The 24,085-nt window shown below is 41.3% G+C and overlaps 2 protein-coding genes across 5 annotated transcripts; both read right to left on the bottom strand.

The window, feature by feature from the left end:
• Positions 1-308: 308 nt before the first annotated feature.
• On the bottom strand, positions 309-14,046 carry si:ch73-95l15.5 (putative leucine-rich repeat-containing protein DDB_G0290503). Of its 3 annotated transcripts, none has more exons than XM_061820474.1 (12): positions 13,581-13,599; positions 12,527-12,711; positions 11,958-12,410; positions 10,409-10,950; positions 8,458-8,598; positions 7,034-7,111; positions 5,164-5,280; positions 4,847-4,996; positions 3,533-3,700; positions 2,571-2,762; positions 2,301-2,492; positions 309-857 (listed from the first exon to the last, which is right to left on the bottom strand). In XM_061820474.1, exons 2-12 carry the CDS (start codon positions 12,696-12,698, stop codon positions 750-752), a joined length of 2,313 nt encoding a protein of 770 aa, XP_061676458.1. In that variant the 5' UTR covers positions 12,699-12,711; positions 13,581-13,599; the 3' UTR covers positions 309-749. The 3 variants fall into 3 exon arrangements, with proteins under 3 accessions (XP_061676458.1, XP_061676457.1, XP_061676456.1); XM_061820473.1 differs by lacking the exon at positions 13,581-13,599 and adding an exon at positions 13,665-13,731 and having other exon boundaries at positions 310-857; XM_061820472.1 differs by lacking the exon at positions 13,581-13,599 and adding an exon at positions 13,812-14,046 and having other exon boundaries at positions 311-857.
• Positions 14,047-14,535: 489 nt separating this feature from the next.
• On the bottom strand, positions 14,536-23,923 carry LOC133501055 (lysosomal thioesterase PPT2-A-like). 2 transcript variants are annotated; one of them, XM_061820475.1, is made up of 8 exons: positions 23,729-23,923; positions 21,876-22,029; positions 21,032-21,127; positions 20,848-20,955; positions 20,465-20,548; positions 18,922-19,006; positions 16,580-16,634; positions 14,536-16,171 (listed from the first exon to the last, which is right to left on the bottom strand). In XM_061820475.1, exons 1-8 carry the CDS (start codon positions 23,909-23,911, stop codon positions 16,028-16,030), a joined length of 909 nt encoding a protein of 302 aa, XP_061676459.1. In that variant the 5' UTR covers positions 23,912-23,923; the 3' UTR covers positions 14,536-16,027. The 2 variants fall into 2 exon arrangements, with proteins under 2 accessions (XP_061676459.1, XP_061676460.1); XM_061820476.1 differs by lacking the exons at positions 14,536-16,171; positions 16,580-16,634 and adding an exon at positions 16,678-17,238.
• Between the last annotated feature and the right edge of the window lie 162 nt (positions 23,924-24,085).

The raw sequence follows: 24,085 nt of genomic DNA, 5'->3' as shown, positions 1-24,085 counted from the left end.
ACGAACTGGCGAATGCCATGACCAAAACTCCAACTTAAATACACCATCTAATTACAGTCCCAATTGGAAATAGCTATGAGCAGTGACAGGTGTCAAAATCCACCTGGAACTTCACTTCAACTGTCATTCCTTCATAAAAGTACTAAAATTTAATACCGTAAAAGACACTTTTTAATTCATCTATTTTTGCCTGTACCAAAGTATTTCAGTGTCATAGTAACAATCCCATAAGTAAACCAATGGGCTTTTCTGTGGACTATAAGGAGAAATGAGTTCAAATTTTCTCAAACTTAAAAAAATAGAGACATTTGTGGATCAGAGCATTTAATTCTCTTGAACTAAAAATAAAAAAAACACTCACTTCCCAGACATTACATTCATTGAAGGAACACTGAAAAACAAAAGACCCAGAAACATGCCAATTATAGAAAAGCAAAGGACCAAAGTAGATCTTGAAAAAGATCATTTTGGTTGATAATTCAAAACGAAACAAAAAGCTGATTTGACGCACAGCCTTCCAAAGAAAGTAGTATGAACATTAACAGTGATGTGCAAATTTTCTAAATTCAGCGTCTCCACATTGGCTGATTCTTGAGGTTTGAGACCTCCGTACAATTTGCATGACCGTAAACAAACCTGGCAGGTAAAAGTGCAAACCTGTGGAGATAAATAGAAACTAAATACCCGCCTACAAGTAGTACCACTCTAAAAGTGCAAGGTCTTCATCTGGTGGTCCGTTTCCGTACCGCTCACAGAGCGTGTTTGACGGCCGACACGTACTCGTCACGTCTCTTCTGCAAGTTGTGCTGGAGTTCCACCAACTGACGGTCACGCTCCTCAGCGTCTTGGAGGATTTGCTACGGGAAAGAAAGAAAGACAAAAAGATAGTGAGAAAGAGAAAGAGCGACACTTAAAATATTGCACCTCACACCACAAAATGGCCATAATAAAAAGCATGACTTCTTGTTTTATGGAGAGTCAAACTTTTCTCCTTTGATGTGGTCACACAGAATTACAAAAACTCAAATCGTTTGGCGACTATCGTCCCCCTAACAAATATATGTAGTTCGAATTTGATAGCAATACTAGGACAAATTCTCAGGAACAAGTACCGTAATTCCCGGCCTGCAGAGCTCACCTGGGTTATAAACCTCACCCAGTAAATTTGTAAAGGAAATACCATTTGGTACATACATACGCCGCAACTGTGGAAAAGCCGCAAGTTCCCACATTGATACACGAGGTATTTACAAAGAAAAATGATACACAGAGATGTTAACGCTAGCAGCGCCGGTTTAAAAAAAAAAAAATCATACCGGTAAAAGTCACTTCCTCGGCACATATATTCCACCGGTCTCACTCTTACCTTTTCCGTTCGAGCGCCCCCTTGTGGACGTTACAAAAAATGCACAAATTAGCCACATCGTCGCATAAACTGCAGGGTTGAAGAGTGTGAAAAAAGCTGCAGTTTATAGGCCAGAAATTACGGTATGTCTTTTAAAAAGCATTGCAAATAGTCAAATTGACCCTAAAATGGCCACCTCAAACCAAAATGGCAGATTCACAGTATTTTCAGGTCCAGCTTCCTGAAACTTTTCTTGCTCACGATCGACACAGCTACCAGATTTCCACTATCTACCTACATTCTGCACCGCTTCTCCTTATTTTCTACCCACTGGTAAACTGGAACACATCAATGGCAATTCTATTCATTCTAATGATGAAAGATGATTTCACATGGCACCACTTTCCAGTGATTAGTGAGATGTTCATACCTACTACCATAATTTCCGGACTATAAGCTGCAACTTTTTTCACACGCTTTCAACCCTGCGGCTTAGGCGGTGATGCGGCTAATTTGTGCATTTTTTCTAGCGGCCACAAGGGGACACTCGAGCGCAAAAGGTAAGAGTGAGACGGCTGGAATATATGTGCCGAGGAAGTTACTTTTACCGGTCCGGCCCTGTTAGTGTGTTACTGCCGTGTCTCAGTGATTTTTACCGGTATGTTTTTCTTTTTTTTAACCGGCCCTGTTAGTGCGGCGGCGCTACCGCTAAACTCTGTGTACAGTCTTTGTAAATATCTCGTGTTTCAATGTGGGCAATTGCGGCTTTTACACGGCTGCGGCCTATGTATGCGCCAAATGGAATTTCCTTTACAAATGTACTGGGTGAGGCTTGTAACCAGGTGCGCTCTGTAGGCCGGGAATTACGGTAATCATTAGATCAGGGTTTTTTGTTTTTAAGAGGAAATATCACAACCAAATATAGATAAAAATAATTTTGTAATGTGCCGTGTACCTGTATGATTTGGTCCCTCTTCTCCAGACTGTCTCTCAGCTTCCTCTCTGCCCTCTTGCCGTCCTCTCGCTGGTTGTGTCTCGTTCTCTCGGCCTCCTTCCTGCGGCGCTCTTCGTCGCGCAGCGCCCGCCTAGCGTCCGTCAGTCGAGCCGTCAGCGACGACGTCGTCCGTTCGTAGCTCTCCTGCTGACTCTGTTCATCCCGTTCCAGTTAGGCCACAAGATAAATGCAGCATTTCCTTGGCGGTGATAAAGGCCCAGCGCCTCTCACCTGAACGACGTTCTGGTACTCCTGTAGAGCGGCGGTGAGTTTGGTGACTTCCTGGCACAAGGTGGCGCTCTGTTTCTCTCTCTCCTCCAACAAGGCAGCCAAGTGACTCTGCTTCTCCTGAAGCTGGGAGGCCAGGGAGGCCTCGGCCCCGCCCCCCAACAAGCCTTGGCCAATCACAGAGTCTGAGAGAGCCTAGGGAAATCGTCACAATGTTTTTCCTCCCGTATTTTCCACACTATAAGGCGCACCTAAAAGCCTTTTATTTTCTCAAAAGCCGACGGTGCGCCTTATATATGGATCAATATTGAGCCTTTAGTGCAGCGCCATCTAACGGATGCATAATGTAACCCCAGCCCCTACTGTTGCGCCTATTCTATGCGCCTTATAATGCGGTGCACCTTATATATGATTTTTTTTTTTTTATTAAAAAATAGGCAATTCATTGTAGGTGCGTCTTATAACGTGGTACGCCTTATAGTGCGGAAAATACAATAGTTATCGATTTTTTGGGTTTTAGTAAACAGTGTACTCTGGTAATTCTTAAATATTTACAAAAAAAAAAAATCAAGCATAATAACAAATTCAAAATGATTCATAACGCTGTAAACAAAAATACAAATGTAATTAAGGAATGTAAAATTTTAAGATCCGCTAAAGCTTTTTAATCTTGTGGTTATTAATTACAAATAAAAACTGAATAACAGAAATACATGAAATGAAAGGCAAATTTAAAACTATAAATTAAAAAAATGCATTATTTATCATTTAAATGCATTCTCATGAAATTATAATTATCTTACAACCTAAATGCTACATAAATTTAAAAAAAAAATCTAAAAAATGTATGACCTAAATGGTGATTGCATATGCAATGGAAATAAGATGAAATGAAAAAAACAAAATTAACCTAACAATGGATCAAGTAAATCTTGTACATCCTACTTTTATTTGCCAATGAGTACCTGAACATCTTTCATACTGCTCTCCAGCTCCACCTTGAGGACGCGGACCAGTTCGTCCTTCTCTTGCATGGTGGCGGCGAGGGCCCGGTCCCTCTGGCTCCACACCTCCCTCTCATTCTCCAGCTCCTGCAGGAGGCGCTGCTTCTCGTCCAGTGCCACGTGAAGTTCCTGGAGGGGGCAAAATACAAACAATGAATATGGACCGTGCTCGAACAACGAAACCCCACAGCAAAAGTAAACGGCCCTGCCGACATGTGATTTTATGTGGCGTCACCCCCCCCCCACCCCAACCCCCACCCACTGTAGAGGCTACAATGCCCTGAGCATTGGCAAATCTCGTCCAATGAGTGAGCCAGCTCTGCTGCGATGTACTATAGAGCTCGTGCACCTACATCACCGCAGGTACGTGGAAAAATGAGAGAAACTTGGCATAGAGGACCAATATTTAATGCCGAAGTCGATGTTTATGCCGATAAGAAATTTGACTGTTAACCCGCTTCCGCTTGTCTTGGACAACTGGATCTACACATGTATCTGGTGAATAAGTCGGTGAGATTTACACAGAAAAGTCTGAAAGCTTGGAAAAGTCTGGACGCAAACAAATACTCCGTTGCTGGATCAGTTCTCAACTGGGAGAGGGCTCGTGAACGCAGAAGCGTACTCGGCTACACGTTAACCTTTGCCGAAATCCACTGATCTTTTCAGCTGGTATTCAATACAAATATCAATATTTAAATAAATGACCCTGGTTTTACACAAACCGCATTCATTGACTATGATTGGAAAAAAGGAAAAAGAGGACAGGCAGTTGGCTCCTCCGTACACGGAAGCGTATTGCGGCCACATACACACACACACCTCTAAAACTCTCTGCGACAGATTTTTTTTTTTTTTAAATACAAAATGTTCTTAAATGAGTCAACTACGCATTATACATACTTCTTGGTTATTTGAGATTGAGAAGAAGAATTCCTACCTGAAATGAAGCGATTTCTACACGGGCGTGTGTGTATTTTGGTTGAGCACCATCAATCACGTTTGATTGCCGAACTCCATCGATCTTTTCTGCTCTATTCAGCTGGTATTCTATAGAATGATTTATTTGAATATCTGTCTCGTCTGTTGTGACAAGCAACAGCACAACAGGTCTCAGGTATTGTAAATATTCTCCTCCGGTTCAATGTCCCCACACTGTCAAGCTGCTCTGTTTGACCGGTAATATGGCGCCGTGAAAATGGTGACGTCACGTGCACGACGAGCTCTATACTGAATATATATTTATGGATTTCCGCCACCTCTTAAGAATGAGCTTACGTCAATGATGTCCTGGTTGCACTGCAACACCATGTTGAGGGTGTCCAGATCTTTCTCCCGGTCTCCTGCTGCCTTCCTCAAGGAAGAAACCTCTTCTTCAAGATGCCTTTCTTTCTCGACCAACTCAAGCACAAAACTCTCCATGGTACTCTGTAAAGAATCCGGAAAGATCCACAACTTAATTTGTTTGTTGATTGGTGAAACTGGTCTTGGGGGCCATTTTCTTTTCTTTCTTTGTTTTTTTACCTCTCTCGGGGGCTCCAATGAGTGAGTTTTAGTGTTGTGATATCCAACGTCTAACTTTCATGTTCACTAACCTTGTTGTCGCTGACAATTTCTTTCAGGTTCTCGCTGAGTTTCTTGGCGATCTGGTCGGCGAGCTGGCCTTTTCCTCCTCCCTCCGCACAAACTCTCCTGATCACGCTCATGCATTCCTGAGGACGAGGACAACAACACGAGACAGACAAAACACAAAAGGAGGAACACGATAAACAAATCAGGCTGTCTACACTCGAGAGGCATCTATGGCATGTCAATCATTAACACATTCCCTACAACCTAATTAAATTACCACTGTATAGGATTTTTTTTTTTTAAATAGTGGACTGAAAAAAAATGTCCGACTGCGTTCGTAATCTTCCTTATCACTATCGAGGAATTTTTAATATAGTATGCATACTATGTACTGTACCTTCCAGCCTATGAACCATGACTTTTTTTTTTTAAATACACTTTCAAACCTGCGGTTTATGAGGTGATGCGGCTAATTTGTGCATTTTTTTTTTTTTTTAAACGGCCGCAAGAAGGCACCCGAGCCGAAAAGATAAGAGTGAGACCGGTTGAATATATGTACCGAGGAAGTGACTTTTACCGGTCCGGCCCTGTTAGCGCTGCGCTACCGTGTTACTGGCGTGCCTCAGCGATTTTTACCGTTTTTTTTTTTTTTTTTTTTTTAACTGGCCCTGTTAGTGCGGCGGCGCTAGCATTAGCGTTAGCGTGCGAGGCGGTGCTAACATTAAACTCTCTGTGTACCGTCTTTCTTTATAAATACTTCATGTTTCAACGTCGATTTCAATGTGGGCACTTGCGGCTTTTACATGGCTGCGGCCTATGTATGTAACCAAATGGTATTTGGTAGGCCGGGAATTACAATAATCTTTTTTTTTTTTTTTTTTTTTTTAAAAGGAAATATCTCAAATATATATAAAAAAATCTTCTAGTGTGCTGTGTGCTAATGCTAACCCCAACGCTAGCGCCACGCTAGTGTTAAACTCTCGGTGTACCGTCAACATGGGTTGCAATGTAGGCACTTGTGGCTTTTACACAGCTGCGGCGTATGTCTGTACCAAATGGTATTTCCTTTACGTACTGGGTCAGGCTTATAACCAGGTGCGCTCTGTAGACCGGGAATTACAGTACACAGCGATTGACTCATCAGTGAAATGAAAATTAGTCTTGGAAAGCTACTCAGGGCCTATTAATTTCATCATTACTGTGGCATATTTACAACATACCTGCTCAATATCTGGAATATTAATCAAATAAATCGATGAATTGACATTACATCCTTTTAAGATTAGTGTATTTACAAAATGAATGCAAACAAAGCACTTTATGTCCATCTGTGCTACTTTACATATTGTCGCTGTCTGGCGGAAAAACCTTTGTACAGTACTTCAATTTGATACTTTTTCATAAATCACTATGAAATGGTTTGAACCCAAACTTGTCCAAACATCATGTCGGCTTCCTATTTTCCAGGTTTGATCACGTGACAATTGCAACGCAAGTAATAGAGCAGTTGTGATGTAAATTTTTTAATTAAATTTTATTAAATAAAATGTGTGTATGTATGTATGTATATATATATATATATAAATTTTATTTATTATTTTATTAAATGACTTTTATATATATATATATATATAATTTTATTTATTATTTTATTAAATGACTTTTTTTAATTCAAATCCCATGAACGCATTATCAACCGGAATATGGCATTTAGACTAGTGGTGGCATAAACAAAGTATTTTTGCAAAAAAAATGCTTTGGCTTTAGTTACTCTTTAATGTTCCAGCATGCAAGGAAAGAGGCTAGCGGGCATACAGACAAACAACATTCCAGAGAGCTCAGCGTCTGTCCGTCTGTCTGTCTGTCTGCACGTCAGTCCTCATCATCTCTCACCTGGATGAGCCGATCCCGACTGTGCAGGGAACGAGCCAGGCCGGGCAGAAGGGAGGCGGCGTCCTCCTCACGCACAATCTGGAGAGAACAAAAAAGGAAAAGCATTCAAAAACTGGAAGAGTAGAGTTCTTAAATTACTTTTGGAAGCTTGGGTAAAGGTTTTAAAATTATGGCTTGGAGGCAACAGAGTTTCAGACCAATATTAGGGTTTCAAGGAAGAGTTAAACGCTAGGAGCCGCACTTCAATATAATCAAACCACACGCTGTTGTGTCAATATGCATGTCGAATAATACGTCACACAAAACGCTGATGTGACGATCAGGTTCTCTGGGGGCGAAACAGAGGAACCATTTGCATGCTGCTTTGACTTTTCAGTTTCCAGTTCGCCAAGTTGCAAATGCACTATGCAAACCGCAGTGATGAAAAAACTTGTTTGTGTCCATTCACACATGCTGCCTATTATTATTATTATTATTATTTTTAACCGTCAGTCAGAGATAAGCGTATATTGTCCTTGGAATAACGAGCCCTGGGCAAACCCCGCTGGTTTGCCAGGATTCCACTCTGTCCGTGTATGTGTGTGTATCTGAACTGAATCTATGGGCGAAAAAAAGCGACAAACCCTTTTCGAGGCAAAACACAAACTGGCCACACCCTTTCATTCCTTTTATATTGTGTGCGCGCGTGCATGAACGCCTAGCGTGAATAACACTGTAACAGGGCAGCCACTCTGTGTTTTGTAAGGAATAACCAGCATCCCTTGCACAATGTAACATAATCCAACACAATATAATCTCAAAATTTGATCAAATAGATACAAATGTGCTTTACAATGGTGGACGCTCTTAGAATGTTGGTGTGCCTGATGAAGCGAGTGCTACGTGCTAATTTTATGCACCAACGACGCGCTGAAATGTTAAACTGTTTTGAAACTCATGTTAGACCTTCAAACAAAAATTATCAAATTAGTGTTTGAGACCAAAAACAGTTGCATGACACGTATCGGTTTCAAATGAGGGATTTGAAATTGGAATAAGGTTTCAAGGAAAGGTGAGGGTGTGGAAATAGATTAGTGGCACCAGGATATGAATTTGAAATGTAAAGCGAAATAGGATTTGAATTTGAAATTCCACAGAATACAGGATTTGAATTTTGGCTGGCAACCAATTCAGGGTGTACCCTGCCTCCTGCCTGTCGACAGCTAGGATAGGCTCCAGCACGCCCGCGACCCTCGTGAGGATAAGCGGAATGGAAATTGAATGGAACGAATGGATGTTTTCAACTTTGGATAGGATTTCAAATTGTTTCCCAGTTTTTTGATGCTTTCTCATTAGGGTTTCAAGGCTGGTTTAATGTTTCAGGTAAATAGTGTTAAGGTTTGAAATTAGGATTTGAACCTAAAATGTTTTTCGTGAGCGCTTACATGCGTCCAGTCCTTGGTAGCATCATCATCGTGTAGTATCTCAGGTTTCAGCTGGGCCTCCAGGGTCCTGATACGAGCCTCGGCCTGGTCGAGCTGCCCTCGCAAGTGCCTGACCACCTGATGGAGCCTGCGGGAGGCGCCCTGCAGGGACAAAAAAGATTTTGTGTTCAAACAGGCAAGCCATTGAGAAGTTGTCCGACGAGCGCGCAGAAGCTTGGGTGTTCCCGGACATAACAAACTGTGTCAATATTTAACACTGAAGAAGGTGTTTGGGCCACGGCAGTCATTCACAAACACATTTTAACATTTTATGATGATTTGGACACAACCTTTTAAAATACATTTCGTTGTACACATTCAGGAAGAGAAAATATGAACATTTCTTTTAAGAGAGTTCAAAAATGCATTTCATCGACATTCAATAATTTCTATCCCAAAGTTAAGGTTTGAATATTAGGTTTCAAGTAAAGGTTCAGTTTAAACTCACAGTTTGAAGCAAAGGTTAGTGTTTAAAGTCAGGGTTAATATTGTAGGTTCAAGACGGTGTTAGGGTTTCAAATGACTTTCTGGTCAGGGTTGGAAAAAAATAATAATAATAAAGTCTGAGTTTGGGTTAAAAGTGTCTGAAGCCATCAGAGTTTAAAAACAAAGTTTAACAATTCTAATCAGGGTTGGAAGTACTTTCAAAATAGGTTTTGAAGCCTGGGTTAGGGGTTAAAATAAATGTCAGTATTTCAAATTATGTTTTGAAGACACGGTTAGGGTTTAAAAATAGGGCCTGAAGTTAACAGGGTTTCAAGCCTACGTTATGGTATCAAATTTGTGTTAGTGTTTCAAAGTAGGGTTCTAAATTAGAGTGAAGGAAACAAGTATTTGAACACCTTGCAATATTGCAAGTTCTCCCACTTAGAAATGTTTTTTCATCGTCTGTGCATGAACACTGTGAGAGAGAGGAAAACTCAGAAATCGCAATGTATAATTATTTTTTAACGATTTATTTGTGTGATACAGCTGCAAATAAGTATTTGAACACCTGAGAAAACCAATGTTCATATTTGGTACTGTAGCCTCTGTTTGCGATTACAGAGGTCAAACGTTTCCTGTCGTTGTTCACCAGGTTTGCACACACTGCAGGAGGGATTTTGGCTCACTCCTCCACACAGATCTTCTCTAGATCAGACAGGTTTATGGGCTGTCGTTGAGAAACGTGGAGTTTCAACTCCCTCCAAAGATTTTCCTATCTGGTTTAGGTCTGGAGACTGGGTAGGCCACACCAGAACCTTGATATGCTTCTTACGGAGCTGTGTGCTTCGGATCATTGTCATGTTTAAAGACCCAGCCACGACCCATCTTCAATTCTATGACTGGGGGAAAGAGGTTGTTCCCCAAAATCTCACAATACATGGCCGTGGTCATCCTCTCCTTAATACAGGGCAATGAAACAATGAAAATTTCAGACCCCTCCACGATTTCAAAGTGGGAAAACTTGCAATATAGGAGGGTGTTCAAATACTTATTTTCTTCACTGTAGATCAATTAGGCTAAGTGTTTTCATTCTGGTTTCAACAAATGTTAGGGCTCAAAAACAGTCTTTCAAACCTGGGTTAGGGATTCAAATTCTGCTTGAAAGTCTTGGTTAAGGATTCAAAGTGTTAAGATTTCCAATGTTTCAAGCAATGCTGGGCTTTCAAATTACGGTTAGAGTTTGCATTTTTTCAGCCTCTAAATACAAGGTGTGCCTTCTCGAGTCTCGATTTAATTCCCTTTTTTCTATTTCATTGCAGGAATAAGAGATGACATCATTAGCATTTGGCATCTTTGGCTTTTATTGTAGCATCTATAACAAGTCAGCTAATCTGACGTACCAATATAACAGCGTGAACTACACGTTGGACCTTTGTGATGGCTATAAAGTTTCCGTAAACTGGTGCTAACAGGTGAGCGGGCCTACCTGTTGATGCAGAGGCAAGAACTCATCCTTCATCTCCATCAGAACATCATCCTCCTCCTCTTGCTCCTCTTCAGTGTGGTGACCGCCATTCTCCTCAAAGCTCAGGTTTCTGTTTACCACAGGTGACGTCATCTCACTAGAACTTCTCCTCCTGCTCCTCCCGGCCAGGACGGGAATCTTGCTCCCAACCGGCGAGCGGACCGGCCTCCCTCCCAGACGTCGGATCTCCCTGAGGACCGAACTGACCGACCGGTAGCCGAGCGAGTCCGATATGTCGAAGTTGTCCAGGGAGTCCAGAGACTGGATGGATGGGGTCCGCAGGGAGAAGGTGGATGCCGCCAGCGAGGCGGGACTGGAGCAGGTGGACGGGATTCGGTGCCAGTGGAGCGGCATGCTCTGGGATTTGTCCCGCGACAGAAGCAGAGGGGAGAAGGCTTGGTACGGCATACGTCGAGGTACGCCGCACACTGACTCGTAATCAGAGTCGGACACGCGCAAGGAGTCGCAGCCTTCGCAGTTTTGACCCTTTCGGCACCTTTTACCTGCATGGCACACAAAACAAGATTAAATTTAGTTATGAGGAGGGGTCCATGCCCATCCATCCATCATCTATCGCTTTTCCGGGTCAGGGGGGAAGAAGCTTCAGCAGGGATACCCAGACTTCCTTTTCCCCAGCCAATTCTTCCAGCTCTTCCGGAAGGATCCTGAGGCATTTCCGAGCCAGCTGAGAGACATAGTCTCTCTAGCGTGTCCTGGGTCGTCCTCAGGGTCTCTTTCCGGTGGGACGTGCCCGGAACACCTCACCAGGGAGGCGTCCGGATCAGATGCCCCAACCACTTCATCTGGCTCCGCTCAATGCGGAGGAAAAGCGGCTCGACACTGAGCCCCTCCCTAATGACCGAGCTTCTCACCCTATCTCTAAGGGAAAACCCGGACACCCTGCAGAGGAAACTCATTTCTGCCGCTTGTATCCGGGATCTTGTTCTTTTGGTCACGACCCACAACTCATGCCCATAGGTGAGGGTAGGGACATAGATCGACTGGTAAATTCGGACTAAAACTCGGGTGGGATTTCAAGTTAAAGTTAGGGCGTCATATTAGGTTTGAGTTTGATATATGGGTTTAAAAACCAGAATTGGGGATTAAAGACACGGTTAGGGTTTCAAATTGGGGTTTGAAGACAAGGTCATGGTTTCAAATCCAGGATTCAAACCAGCTCCGAATTTAAAATGGAGTTTGGATTTGAAATTATGGTTAGTTATTGAAATTTCATGAGATACCATAAAGGTTTTCCATGAGAGTTAAAGATTTGAAAAGGGTTACAGTTACTGTTAGGGTTTGAAGACATGTTTTGGGTTTCAACAAAATGGGGATAGGTTTCAAATTAAGGCCTTGGTCTTTGGTCAAGTTTTTTTTAACAAAGGTGAAGGTTTGAAGCTACAGCTAAGATTTTAAATCAGAATTCAAAGCAAAAGTTAAGGTTTCAAGCTTGTGTTCTATTTCAAATCGTGTCTTAAAAAGCCACTGTTAAGTGTTCGAAGCCCATTACCTGTTCGTATAAAGTACGGGCACGTGTCCCACTTCTCCGACCAGCACTCGTACTCTGCCAGAGCCATGTTGTCCTTCAGCATGTCTCTGTAGTCATCCTTGTCTTCATCTCCTCCCTCTTCCTCTTCCTCTTCCTCGCCCTGCTCCCGAGGGTGCCTGCGGACGTAGTTGCTTCGCACCCAACGCCGGACGCGGTCTCGCTCGTGGGTCAGCTTGTTGAGCCTCTCCGAGGACAGCGCCCTCACCCTGGCGATGACCGTGTCGAACCTGAAGACACGCTCCAGGACGCCGCTGCACTTGCCGCACACAAACTCCCCGCGGCCGACGGCGCGGGACACCGGTCCTCCCAGGATATGCGTCAGAACCGAAAGGAGGTCCAAGGATTTGGACTGAGAGCTAAGGGACAGCTGGGACTTGGAGAGAGAAGATGACGAGCACAGGGAGGTCATACTGCCTGTGGAATATATAAAGCAAATTGAAATTACGGATTCAAGACAGGGTTGAGGTTTCAAGAGATTTAGGGTTTAAAATGACAGTTTGAAGCAAACATTCAAATTTGAGGTCACTTACTCCAGGGAGTGCTTGGCGAGGACCCCGACAGGCTTCCTGTTCTCAGGGACCTTTTGGGGGTCTGAGCCCAAATTGATTTCTTGTGCTGGCCCCCAAATAACCAACGCCTTTGGTTGCCCTGCAGGGCCACTCCGCATATCACACACAGGTCATTTGGGCATTGGGAGGACATCCTGGCCGCTGATCTAAATACAAAAATGACTCACGTGAATCATGTTCACTGACTCGAGTTTGGCTCAAACAAAACACAGCAGACAGAAGATTCCCTTTATTCGGTATAGTTACTGACTCGACTCATTGGAAAAAAACTGAAACTTTGGGTCACTCACTCACTGATTCTAGTTAGAAGACGAAATGGAAATACTGTCGGCTCAAATTAGTGAACACACCAGAGACACTTTGGACACCCAGTATTTGATTAACCGAGTCGAGTCAGCAAACTCGGACGATTCAGTTCAATGATTCCCCTCATCATAAGGAGTAGATAAAACATTCCGGAAACGTAGTACACAAGGTTATTAGGTTGAATACACCCACTCATTGAATATAGGTTTTAAGTTAAATGCAGCTATACGCAAATATTAACAACACAAATATTTGTGAGGAAGCTGCTCTGTATTTTGGTTTGGTTGTTGTTTTTGTTACAGGACATTCTGTGATGATCACAGACTCAAGTGAGTTGGATCACTGGAGTGAGTGACTCATGGTACTGTAGTCTAATTTTAACGATGAAAAATTTTACCACCTCAAGACGGGTCCATGGGTCGGAAGTGACTAACCGGGTTTCAAAATAAAAGCGAATATGTCAACGTCTACGTGTTTTCCGTGATTGCGGCGCATGAATGATCTTTTGAAAGATATACGGCTAAAGACTGAGGAAACAACGAATTCCTCCCTCGGGGTCGTGAGTTAAAAACTCAAGAGTCGATACTTGCAAAAACTCCAAAGACGTGACACGTCGACTTTTGGCCACGCGGACAACACTGAAAACGTCCGTCAAGTCAAATTTTCCCTTTAACACGCTGGCGAAACTTGGTCAGCGGAACATTTTCACCGTCAGTTCTAGCGCAGCAAACGTATTTTCTTCCACCTCCCATTGTAGCGACAACAGCAATTTCGAACGGATTCAGACGCTCACACCAACTTTGACAGAAAACAGCTGTCGAGCGTCGGTCTTCCGCTTCTTCCGAGGGTACCTGAAAGCAGCCGCGCGCGCGAGAAACTAGAGCCACGTCGTTACCTTTTCAAGGCGACAAGTGTTCTTCTTCAGCAAAACCAACTTTACCTTGGAAGCTCACGCTCGTGAAGTCCGACAGACAAGGAAGAACGCTTCGCCTCGAGTAACCTTTAGAACGAAGAGGAGCAACCTCCCGGTGGAGAGGAGGGAAAAAAGAAATTCTCCACCACTACTTTTGGTGAAGTGAAGCGGCTCAACTGAACTCTCGACTCACTGCGCCGCTGAGGAAAAGACAATCGAGGTGGTGGGTGTCACCTTGTAATGACGTCACTGGTCATACCTGTACGGGGCTAAATATGATATTTAATCCATGTACAGTAATTGATATCATAATCATATCTTCAAACATGAGTTTAAGATATCGTAAATCCACGTTTATTTCCACCCAAAAAAACAAATGTAACCAAAGAATGTGACGTCACTGGTTCAATTGCCGCGGTTTTTTTTTTCAAACTCAACTTCATCCGGTAGATGGCAGTATGGGCGTGGTCATTACCTCCTGCCAAAATTGTTTTGAAGGTGACCAAGAAAATGGTGCCAGTAATTCATGGTGTATCTATCTATCTATCTATCTATCTATCTATCTATCTATCTATCTATCTATCTATCTATCTATCTATCTATCTATCTATCTATCTATCTATCTATCTATCTATCTATCTATCTATCTATATCTATCTATCTATCTATCTATCTATCTATCTATATTACAGTATGCAGGTACACAAATAAGCAATTTTGCAGCAGAGAAATGATTGATCAGACGGGCAAATAGGCTTCTATTTTTATTGTTCAATAAAATTCGACATCGAATGATCAGGAAACTTCAAAGCTTTGCCATGGTTATTGTATAACAGCATGATTCATTATTCTTGTAAAAAGGCACAAAGCATAATGACATATGTTCACTACATTGTAAAATCGTTTTTTCAAATATGATATATATCATTATTTAATTGCTATATACACACAATTGGAGCTTTGGTTGTTATTCATACCAAAAATGGAAAACAAAATCCTGACAACAATGACATTTTGCTTCTTTTCCTCCCTTTTTCTCTGCAGTATCATCACAAACCTCCATTTTGATTTTGATTGGTCTCCCGTGGAAGGGTATTTGAGGACTTTTTTCCATATCCTACTAGAGGGTTGAATTATGAACAAAAATGAGTGTGCTTAAAAAAATGCTCAAACTACATTATAGCAGGGTGTTTGTGGATTTATTCAATATCCTTGATATCCATCTTAAAGTGCCACTGTCATGAAATTCAGGATTTGTTATCGAGAAGAAGCAGGAAGTGGCGCTAGTAGCAGACGCCCACTCAAGCGGACTCGTATGTTTCTTCTGGTTTTACCTGCTGGATGGGAGCCCGTTGTTCCTTCGTGTTAGCCAAAATGGCGGCTCATTGTATTGCTGGATATTGTTCAAACGCTTGGGACGATGGATTCAATCTTCATACTTTTCAAAAAGACCCGGTTCGTCGTGAAAAATGGATTGCACGGGTGCAAAGTACAAGAGCTTTGTGGGTTCCAAATGACAGGTAGGTTTGTATACAGCTACTAAAAAAAAATAATAGTTGGGGGGGGGCGTAATCCTCTCAGAACATAACAAAAGATCAGTGCACATAAGTCAGGGGTGCTAAATGTGTCGATGTACCCGTCGGTGAATGAGGCACGGCTTCGGCTACATACTATCAGGGAGTCTGAGTGATCCGCATATCATCTAAATATGATTCGAAACAATAGGGTAATATTGCCCTGTGACTTCACTTGCTTGTGAGATGTTCTCTTCTTTGAAAAGAGCTTCCGTGTCTGAAGGGGCGTGTGCCAAAGTTGGGGCCACAGCCTGTTTTCAATGGCGAATGTCACGGTGTGATGTCACGGACAGAAGATGAGGCCAACTTGGATGTCGAAAGAGACTTCCGCAACTTTGCGCATGGATGACGCGCTCTCCGCTCATATTTATTTTTTCGTATGGACATTGAAGTGACTAATGTTATATGTATTTTTCATCACAATATCTATTTTAGAATGTTTATAGGCATGACACTTGGCCTTTAAGGTACAAAGAGAATGCTCGTCATACAATATGACACGCTAGTACAACAACAGTACTAGCCCCCAATTTTTGGGGGTACAGGGGATGTGCATTAAACACAAAAAAATTACAGTACAAGTTCATGGACCCGAAAGGGTATATGAGGGTCCTTAAATAAATGCTCAAACGGCTTTTCATAGTCGCTTGACCCCCCGCCCCTTTCTGTTCAAGTGAGCCACTTCTCGATGCACTCGGTGAACACAGTGAAGTTGGAGTGCCAGTGCGTATGTTTGACTCCAGAGCGGATGCACAGCGACAGGTCGCCGCGAGCGCTCAGCGTCTTCAGTCCGAAGGTGTCGTTCCTGTAAAACTATACACGGGTAAAAATGAAAAAAAATAAAAAATCTGTTCATTTGGTAAAGAAATTCAGTTTGACACTTTGTGACAAATGACATCTAGACCCAAGAACTGTATGAGAAAGAGCATGAACATGCTAAGAGATACTTGAAATAGTGAGTTTCAATAGGTTTGTATGTGTTTAAAGCATGTGGAATGGCAGAAATACATATGAACATGTTTATATTTATATCTTTGTATGGCCGACTTTCACTTAATGCAGAATGGTCTGGAACGCTTATCCGGTAGTAAACCTGGGTCCACTTCCGTATATCGCTAATAAACACTGAATATTGTTCTCTTTGTACAGGCGCAGATGGATACAGTGACGGTGGCGGACAGGAAACAGTGAACTGAAACAGCAAAGTTTAAAGCACGGTACCTCTTGGTTCCGCATTTCGACGACTCGTTCCTTGCTGTCATAGAATCCAAAGTGGCTGAAAAAAAAGGAAATGGGCATTAACGCATAAACCTCTTAATGACCCGACGAGGTACCGCTTCATTTTAGGAAACGGGACACGTCGAACATCCCCTTTTTGTCACTCACTGGTTTCAATTTGTGATGCCAGGAAAAATGCGGGTCCTGAAGTAGGGACCGGGCATTGTTATTGTGTACTGTGTAAAAGTATATTTGTCACTTCTGCTCAATCACATTTGTCGAATCACCCTGTGAAGTATTGGAACAGTGAACCCAATGCAAATTATTTAATAAAGGAATTCAGAACATCTTACATGTTCTGTATATGTAAAAAAAAAATCACATTACAATTTATGTAATTTAGTTTTGATTATTTTTATTTATTTTTTCAATATATGAGATACCATGTGTGTACTTTCTCCACCCCTACTAGTGCATCTAACAGAAAGGACATCATTTGTAGAATGCCCCAGGAATCAATCCTAGGCCCACTGTTATTTGATCTTTGCATATGTTTATATTACATACATCCATTTTCTTTGCTGCTTATCCTCACGAGGGTTGGGGGGAGTGCTGTAGCCTAATCCAGCTGTCAACGGGCAGGAGGCGGGGTACACCTTGAACTGGTTGCCAGCCAATCGCAGGGCACATGGAAACAAACAGCTGCACTCACAATCACACCTTCGGGCAAATTATCGTGTCCAATTAACGTTGCATATTTTTGAGATGTGGGAGGAAATCGGAGTCCCTGGAGAAAACCCACGCATGCACGGGGACAACATGCAAACTCCTCACAGCCAGGGGTGGAATCGAACAAGGGTCCTCAGAACTGTGAGGTCAACGCTTTACCAGCTGATCCACCGTGCTGCCTGTTTATATTACAATTTATGTAATTTAGATTTTACTATTTTTTTATTATTTATTTTCTCAATATATGAGATCCCATATGTGTACTTTCTCCACTCCACCCCTACTACTGCATCTAACAGAAAGGACATCACATGTAGAATGCCCAGGGATCAATCCCAAGCCCATTGTTATTCGATCTTTGCATATGTTTATATTCAAATGTATGTAATTTAGTTTTGGTTATTTTTCTCAAGTATTTTCTCTATGTGAGATACCATCTGTGTTCTTTCTCCACCCCTACTACTGCAACAGAAAGGACATCACATGTACAATGCCACAGGGATCAATCCTAGGCCCACTGTTATTTGATCTTTGCATATGTTTATATTACAATTTATGTCGATTGTACTCCCCAAGAGGAGTTGCGTCAGGAAGGGCATCCGGCGTAAAAACTGTGCCAAACAAATATGAGCATTCATCTGAGATGTCACGCTGTGGCGACCCTAACGGGACAAGCCGAAAGAAACTTACTATTTTCTCAATATATGAGATACCATATGTGTACTTTCTCCACCCCTACTACTGCATCTAACAGAAAGGACATCACATGTAGAATGCCCTAGGGATCAATCCTAGGCCCACTGTTGTTCGATCTTTGCATGTTTATATTACTTACATTGCAATTTATGTAATTTTGTTTTTATTATTTTTATTATTTATTTTCTAAATTTATGAGATACAATGTGTGTACTTTTTCCGCCCCTACTACTGCATCTAACAGAAAAGATAACACATGTAGAATGCCCCAGGGATCAATCCTAGGGCCACTGTTATTCGATCTTTGCATTATTCCACTTTCTCAAGTCAAATGGAGATTTACCATAACCACACAGAGGACTAACAGATTTAAATTTCCCAACATCCTAATGATCTATTTCTCATGCTTTCCCTGATACAGAACAATCAATGACATTAACCAATGGATAACAGATAATTATTTAGAATGTAACAAAGTAAACAAACGGTCATCTCTGGTACACAGAATAACGGATCTAAATTACAACACATTTCGGCTCCCTACCCTAGGACAGTAAAATTGCAGCAGGAAATGTGAGTTCAATCATTGACAGAAATCTTAATTTCAAAAGTCATTAACTACATCAGAAGATCAGCATCAACATTTACACTTAAAGGCGATTCCTGTCAATCTCAGATCCAGTTCCTGTTTTAAATTTGACAAGCTCTGCCCTTTTTTTTTGGTTTGCATTATCTTTGCATTGTATTATAACTGCTTTTAATTATTGTGAAGCACATAAGATGTTGCCTGAAATGCAAATGGCATTTTTTAACCTGGAATATGAATCTCCTGTGTAATATTCTTTTTTTATGTCAAATCCAAAGCTTTTTAGTCCATCTATGTTATGTAACAATCCAAAGGCAAGAGGTAAGTGTCTAACCTGGACTGCCACGGAGTGATGACGCCGTCGTCCGGTCCGCCAATCAACACCAGCTTCTTAATGCGTAGGAAGTTTGCCCTCCAGGCTGAGATAAAGGTGTATTAACAACATTAGTTACCGTAATGTTATTACTATCACGTTATTACCATGTTGGGAAAACTCCATATCATTGTATAGTGCCTTACATAATGACTTGGCATTTTTGTCGTGCTTTTGGTTTAAAACAATGTATCCCACAATGCATCTTGTAAAAGAAATAAAAAACCAATAATCATGAGAAATACATTTATATCTTGTTTTTTTGTGCTCTGTTTGGCTGTAAGATCAAGCAGAAAAGATCATCTGTATCCCTTTGATGCCGCTACATTTTTATTGTATCGCAGTGGAGTATTTCAGCAGCCACTGTGGCTTCTTTGTAGTCTGATGGATTTTTACAGTCATTCAGTCGAACGGACCAAAGTTTTTAAAGAAGCGTGACAGAAAAAAACAAAAAGGAAAGCGTAAAAATGTCACTCAATATTATAGGGGAAAAAGACAACAAATGGCAAAGCACTAACTGTAAACAAGATGTGGAAAAACATTGAATTTGAGTGTTGTATGGGTCAGTCGTGCTAATATGACTGATGAGTGAAATATATAGTAAGTTATTTGTGGAGGAACCAAATACTTCTAGGAATAGGAAAATATATATATATATAAGTAATTGACAACCTCCCTAAAATAATAATAATAAATCCTCCTCTCGACACTGCAACATAATCCCTTGGCACCAAGATGGCACCAAAGCACCACTTTTCTATCAGAAAAAGCGTTAGCCTGAGCACAAAAATAGCACAAAGGGAAACAAAATTTTTCAACAAATAACAAAAGATTGGTTCCCCAAAAAGAGTTCAGCAATAGGTGAATACGGTCGAGTTGGGAATCATGACTTTTCAGGGGAATATTATAATTGATGACCTCCCCTGAAAATGTTTATACTTGCCAATTGCTGTGGGACAGACTTTTGACCTGTCGAGTAGAAGTTCCTCCCCTCACTTCAACAAACAGGAGATATTTGGCACAAAGATTCAGATTCAGATTACGTGAGTTTTCCAGCAAATAGTGAAGGGTAAATCTGGTAAAAGGTGAATTTTTGAAAAGGGGGTGGAACGCTAGTGCACTATTTTAAATACCAATGTGATTATGATTGGGGAGTAGGGAATGTGGGAATGATTAATCTAACCATTTCCTAATAACCAAAAAATGGTTTTTAGTATATTTTCATTTGTCAACCATAAGGTTTGGCATAATGCTAGCTAGTAGCTAGTACTATTGATGAGCCTCATCTGAAGGTGGTTCAGGTTCACTTGTGCTTGTGTTCACTAGTTAAACTAATGAATATGTATGTTTTTTTTTTTTTAGAAGTATTTTAAATGAACTATCTAAAAAGGTTTTTATACTGATTAGGGAGTATGCGGCATGAATGATTCCCAACACAACCATCGAGTGTTATGTGGTCAATTGAGTTTATGGTACGACATGAATTATGTGAGACGGTGCTTACATTTCATGTTGTCATGAGGTATGTCGCCATTGAGCAATGGGAGAAATTTGTTGTTTTTCAAGTAACTGGACCTGTGGTGAGGATCTGTGGAATATAGACACAGTTGTGATTCAAGTTGAATATTCTTGTGCAAATGTCATGGTTTCTCGGAATGATCTTTGTGGGACGCCAAGAGCCAATCCATCCATCCATCCATCCATCCATCCATCCATTTTCTGTAATACTTCTCCTGGTTATATTATTGGCAGACGAACTGGAGACTATCTCATCTGATTTAGTGTGAGAGGAAACCTGAAACCTGTCCATCCAATAATCTCATTACTACAGAATAATCCACACAGAACTGTTTGAATTCTGATTAGGGACCACAATAATCTACTCACCATTCCAGTACTGGCAAATGGACACTCTCTGTCCCACTCTGTTGTAGCAAATCAGGAAGATTGTGTCCTTTACGCAGCAAGGAAACACCTGCTGGAGGTAATCCGTGTCTGTGCGGGAGACCATCGGGAAAATGAGTTTGATATAATATGTGGGAATATTTGGACCTGCGTGTGGCTATCTGACCTCCGTACTGGCCTGCAAGGGGCGATGACAGCGCGATTAAGTTGTGGACGTTGTGGTCGGGGGTTGTGGAAAGGAGGGCTCGACATATTAGACCACCTGAGGAACATGCACAAAAATACCGTGTGAATAGTAATAACGTACCACCATATACTGTGCACTACATACTGTATGTTAGCAGTTACTGTAATTTGACAGTAATTACAATATTAATGTTTCAGAATTGTTATGTATTTGATGAAAGCAACAACAATTTAATACACATCGACATGTGCAAATGGTAAGGATCATTATCTTCCTTTAAACATTTTCCATTTTCCAAAATATCTGACATTACAAAAAAAAAAATTAAAATCACTTCTTTAAAAAATAATTCCTGATATTTGGCCATCACTTTTCCTTGTGGAGGGATCCTATCACACATACTGTAAAGGTTACAAATGCTAAAAATTAATTTGGACCAAAATGAATACAAATGTCAGCATTTTTTTTAAAAAACATATTTGTCCCCACCCAGACCCCTTGTGCTGCCAGGCAACATAATTCTTCATTTATGTGTATATAAATAATAATACAGCAGAGAGGTATAATTAGGATGCATGAATAATAGTTAAATATAAAGGAAACGATACGAATCAGATCCTTAAAACACACACGCAGACGCACACACATAACCACAACCGCACACCTACACACACACACACACACACACACACACACACACACTACCTCTTCCCTCAACGAACACACATGATGGAAGAGTGTGTACGTAGTTGGCTAAATTTTGAGAATCTCATCATCTGACTTAATCATCAATACAAATATTTGTGTGTGTGTTTTTTTATACCTTGCGAAAAGCACAGCAGGTGTACTCCATCCCGAGCCTTCTTCATGATGGGTTCAATGGCACGGTGGAAGTCTTTTACCTGCTTCCACAGTGGCCTAAGACTAGACATGTGCTTGTACAAATCCAACACTATCACCTCCGTGCCAGGATGCGTCTGCAACGAGCCACAATTGAGCCTCTATTCTGATGTCACGTGGGATCCCACAAGGTTCTCTCCTAGGTGCCCTTTTTTTTAGTATTTATTGGCCTGTTCTTTTCTGACGGAACACACCGAAGCGAGACATCGCTGTGTTTCTCATGCAGCTGTTGCAATTTCACACATTCAGATTATTATTGTTGGGTGCAGCCGATGTCAGCACACACGAAGTGCTTTGTTCGTAACTATTGAACGCGTTCATTATTTAAGTTTGTCAGCCCCAAGCTGTTTCAGACAGTTAAATTTAAGACGGATCCACTCTTAACAACCCTCTGACCTAAGGACGATTTTATAGGATAATCTTATGAGACATAAAATGTGGTTCTCAGGGCACCCCAAGGCTCCGTCCTCTCCCCTCTGCTCTTCTCGCTCTACACGTACGACTGCACCTCGAGGCACGCGACTGTCAAACTCCTAAAGTTCACAGATGAGACCACAGTCATCGGCCTCATCAAAGACCGACAGGAAGTGTCGAGACTGAAGATTTGGTGTGGCCAACGCACACTTGGTTAAATAAAGCTGATTCGGATTCTCCTTGTGCTGGCCACCAGGCGGCAGTACAATACACGCATTAATGCCCATCTTGGCACTGATGTTGAATCCTCGCATCTCCAACAAGACTTAAAAAAAAATAAAGAAAATATATGTTTGCTTGAGTTACCAAAAATCTATCATTTAAATTTATATTATGCTCTATACAGCTAATATATACGGTTGACTACCAATATCAACACAACAGTGTACCAAAAACATGTTCAATTGCTAATTTTATATGCTGAAAAAAGCGGTACTTTAATACACTGAAAAATCACCAATTAATTGTGCTGCTAAACTCAATAATAAGAAAAACAGAAACACTTTAATACGACACAAAAGCAATCAACTGTAGTTAAATAATTCCCAAACACTTTGTCAAAGGTATGACAGCCATGAGAGATCCAATAAATAGAACCGCACTACAATATTTTAATAGGCGGAAACGAACCTGCACGCACTTACCTTTGAGCCTGACTAGTTCCTTCGGTCCTCTTGTTTTCTGTTTAACTTGACAGTAAATTTCAACTTGTAGTGCCAATAAATAGCTTAAAGCTTCCTTGTTTACAGTAAATACTTTTTCACATTTGCAAAGTTACTGTCTGAATGTTGTTGTCTGTTGCTTGCTGCCACAGCTCTAACTTTATAACATTCGTCTCCATCTATCACTGTAATTGATTAATGATCTTACCATACATGAAATTCACGCTTTGATTCCTCACACCATAACCGCACCGTTTTTATGAATTTAAAACCCTTTTGTTGTGAAATGTGCTGCAGGGGTGTGAAAGTTGAAACAGAAGTACACTTAGGTGGATGACGAGTGAGATCAGAGAGACCTCATCGCCCCCTCTTCCGTTTAGTTAACTCACCGATGGAAAATAATGTACTTTAATAATAACAACAATAATAATAATAGTAATAATAATAATACAGTAATTTCTAAAATAATTTTGAAAATAACATGAATACATATGTATGTATATACCGCATATGATTATTATTAATATTACAGCAATTACTTCTTCCCCTTTGAAACGAGTTAACCTCACTACATAAGTCAACAGATTTTAGTTATAGAAATTTAATGCGGCTTCACGCAGGTTTTGTCTGCAAATCTGACCTCATTAATGAAGAGAGACAGTTTTTGGAACTGTTTGGGTCCGTCAAAAATGCCATGCACGATGATGACCGGCCGGTAGCCGTCGACGCGCGCCCGGATAAGCAATAGCACCGACGGGAGGAGCAGGAGACTTGCAGCCGGAGTCCTCATCCCGTATGTCGGTGCAAAAACACAAGTAAGCATGTATGTCTTTGTGTTGTCACGCTTCCTTTTTAATACTTGGACGGTACTGAGAGGGGTTGGTGGGTGGTCCTTGCAAGGACCCCCCCCCACTCCACCCCATTACAAAATAGTGCCAATATGTAAGTATGAACTTCAAAAATTTTACAAATGCATTACCTGTACAGTATTTAATTT

Source organism: Syngnathoides biaculeatus, chromosome 5 (genome assembly GCF_019802595.1).
Source record: "Syngnathoides biaculeatus isolate LvHL_M chromosome 5, ASM1980259v1, whole genome shotgun sequence".
NCBI classification, from domain to species: Eukaryota; Metazoa; Chordata; class Actinopteri; order Syngnathiformes; family Syngnathidae; genus Syngnathoides; species Syngnathoides biaculeatus.
This window is presented reverse-complemented; position numbering and strand designations above follow the sequence as displayed.

Coding starts and splice junctions, on each gene's coding strand:
- si:ch73-95l15.5 (XM_061820472.1), bottom strand. CDS start 12,698: ATGTCCTCCCAATGCCCAAATGACCTGTGTGTGATATGCGGAGTGGCC. Junction 4,997..5,163: donor AAATTGTCAGCGACAACAAG/GTTAGTGAACAT, acceptor GATTCTTTACAG/AGTACCATGGAGAGTTTTGT. Junction 3,701..4,846: donor GCAACCAGGACATCATTGAC/GTAAGCTCATTC, acceptor TGCCCCCTCCAG/GAACTTCACGTGGCACTGGA.
- LOC133501055 (XM_061820475.1), bottom strand. CDS start 23,911: ATGCTTACTTGTGTTTTTGCACCGACATACGGGATGAGGACTCCGGCT. Junction 22,030..23,728: donor TGTCTCTCTTCATTAATGAG/GTCAGATTTGCA, acceptor GGCTCGTTGCAG/ACGCATCCTGGCACGGAGGT. Junction 19,007..20,464: donor ACCTCATGACAACATGAAAT/GTAAGCACCGTC, acceptor CCTTTATCTCAG/CCTGGAGGGCAAACTTCCTA.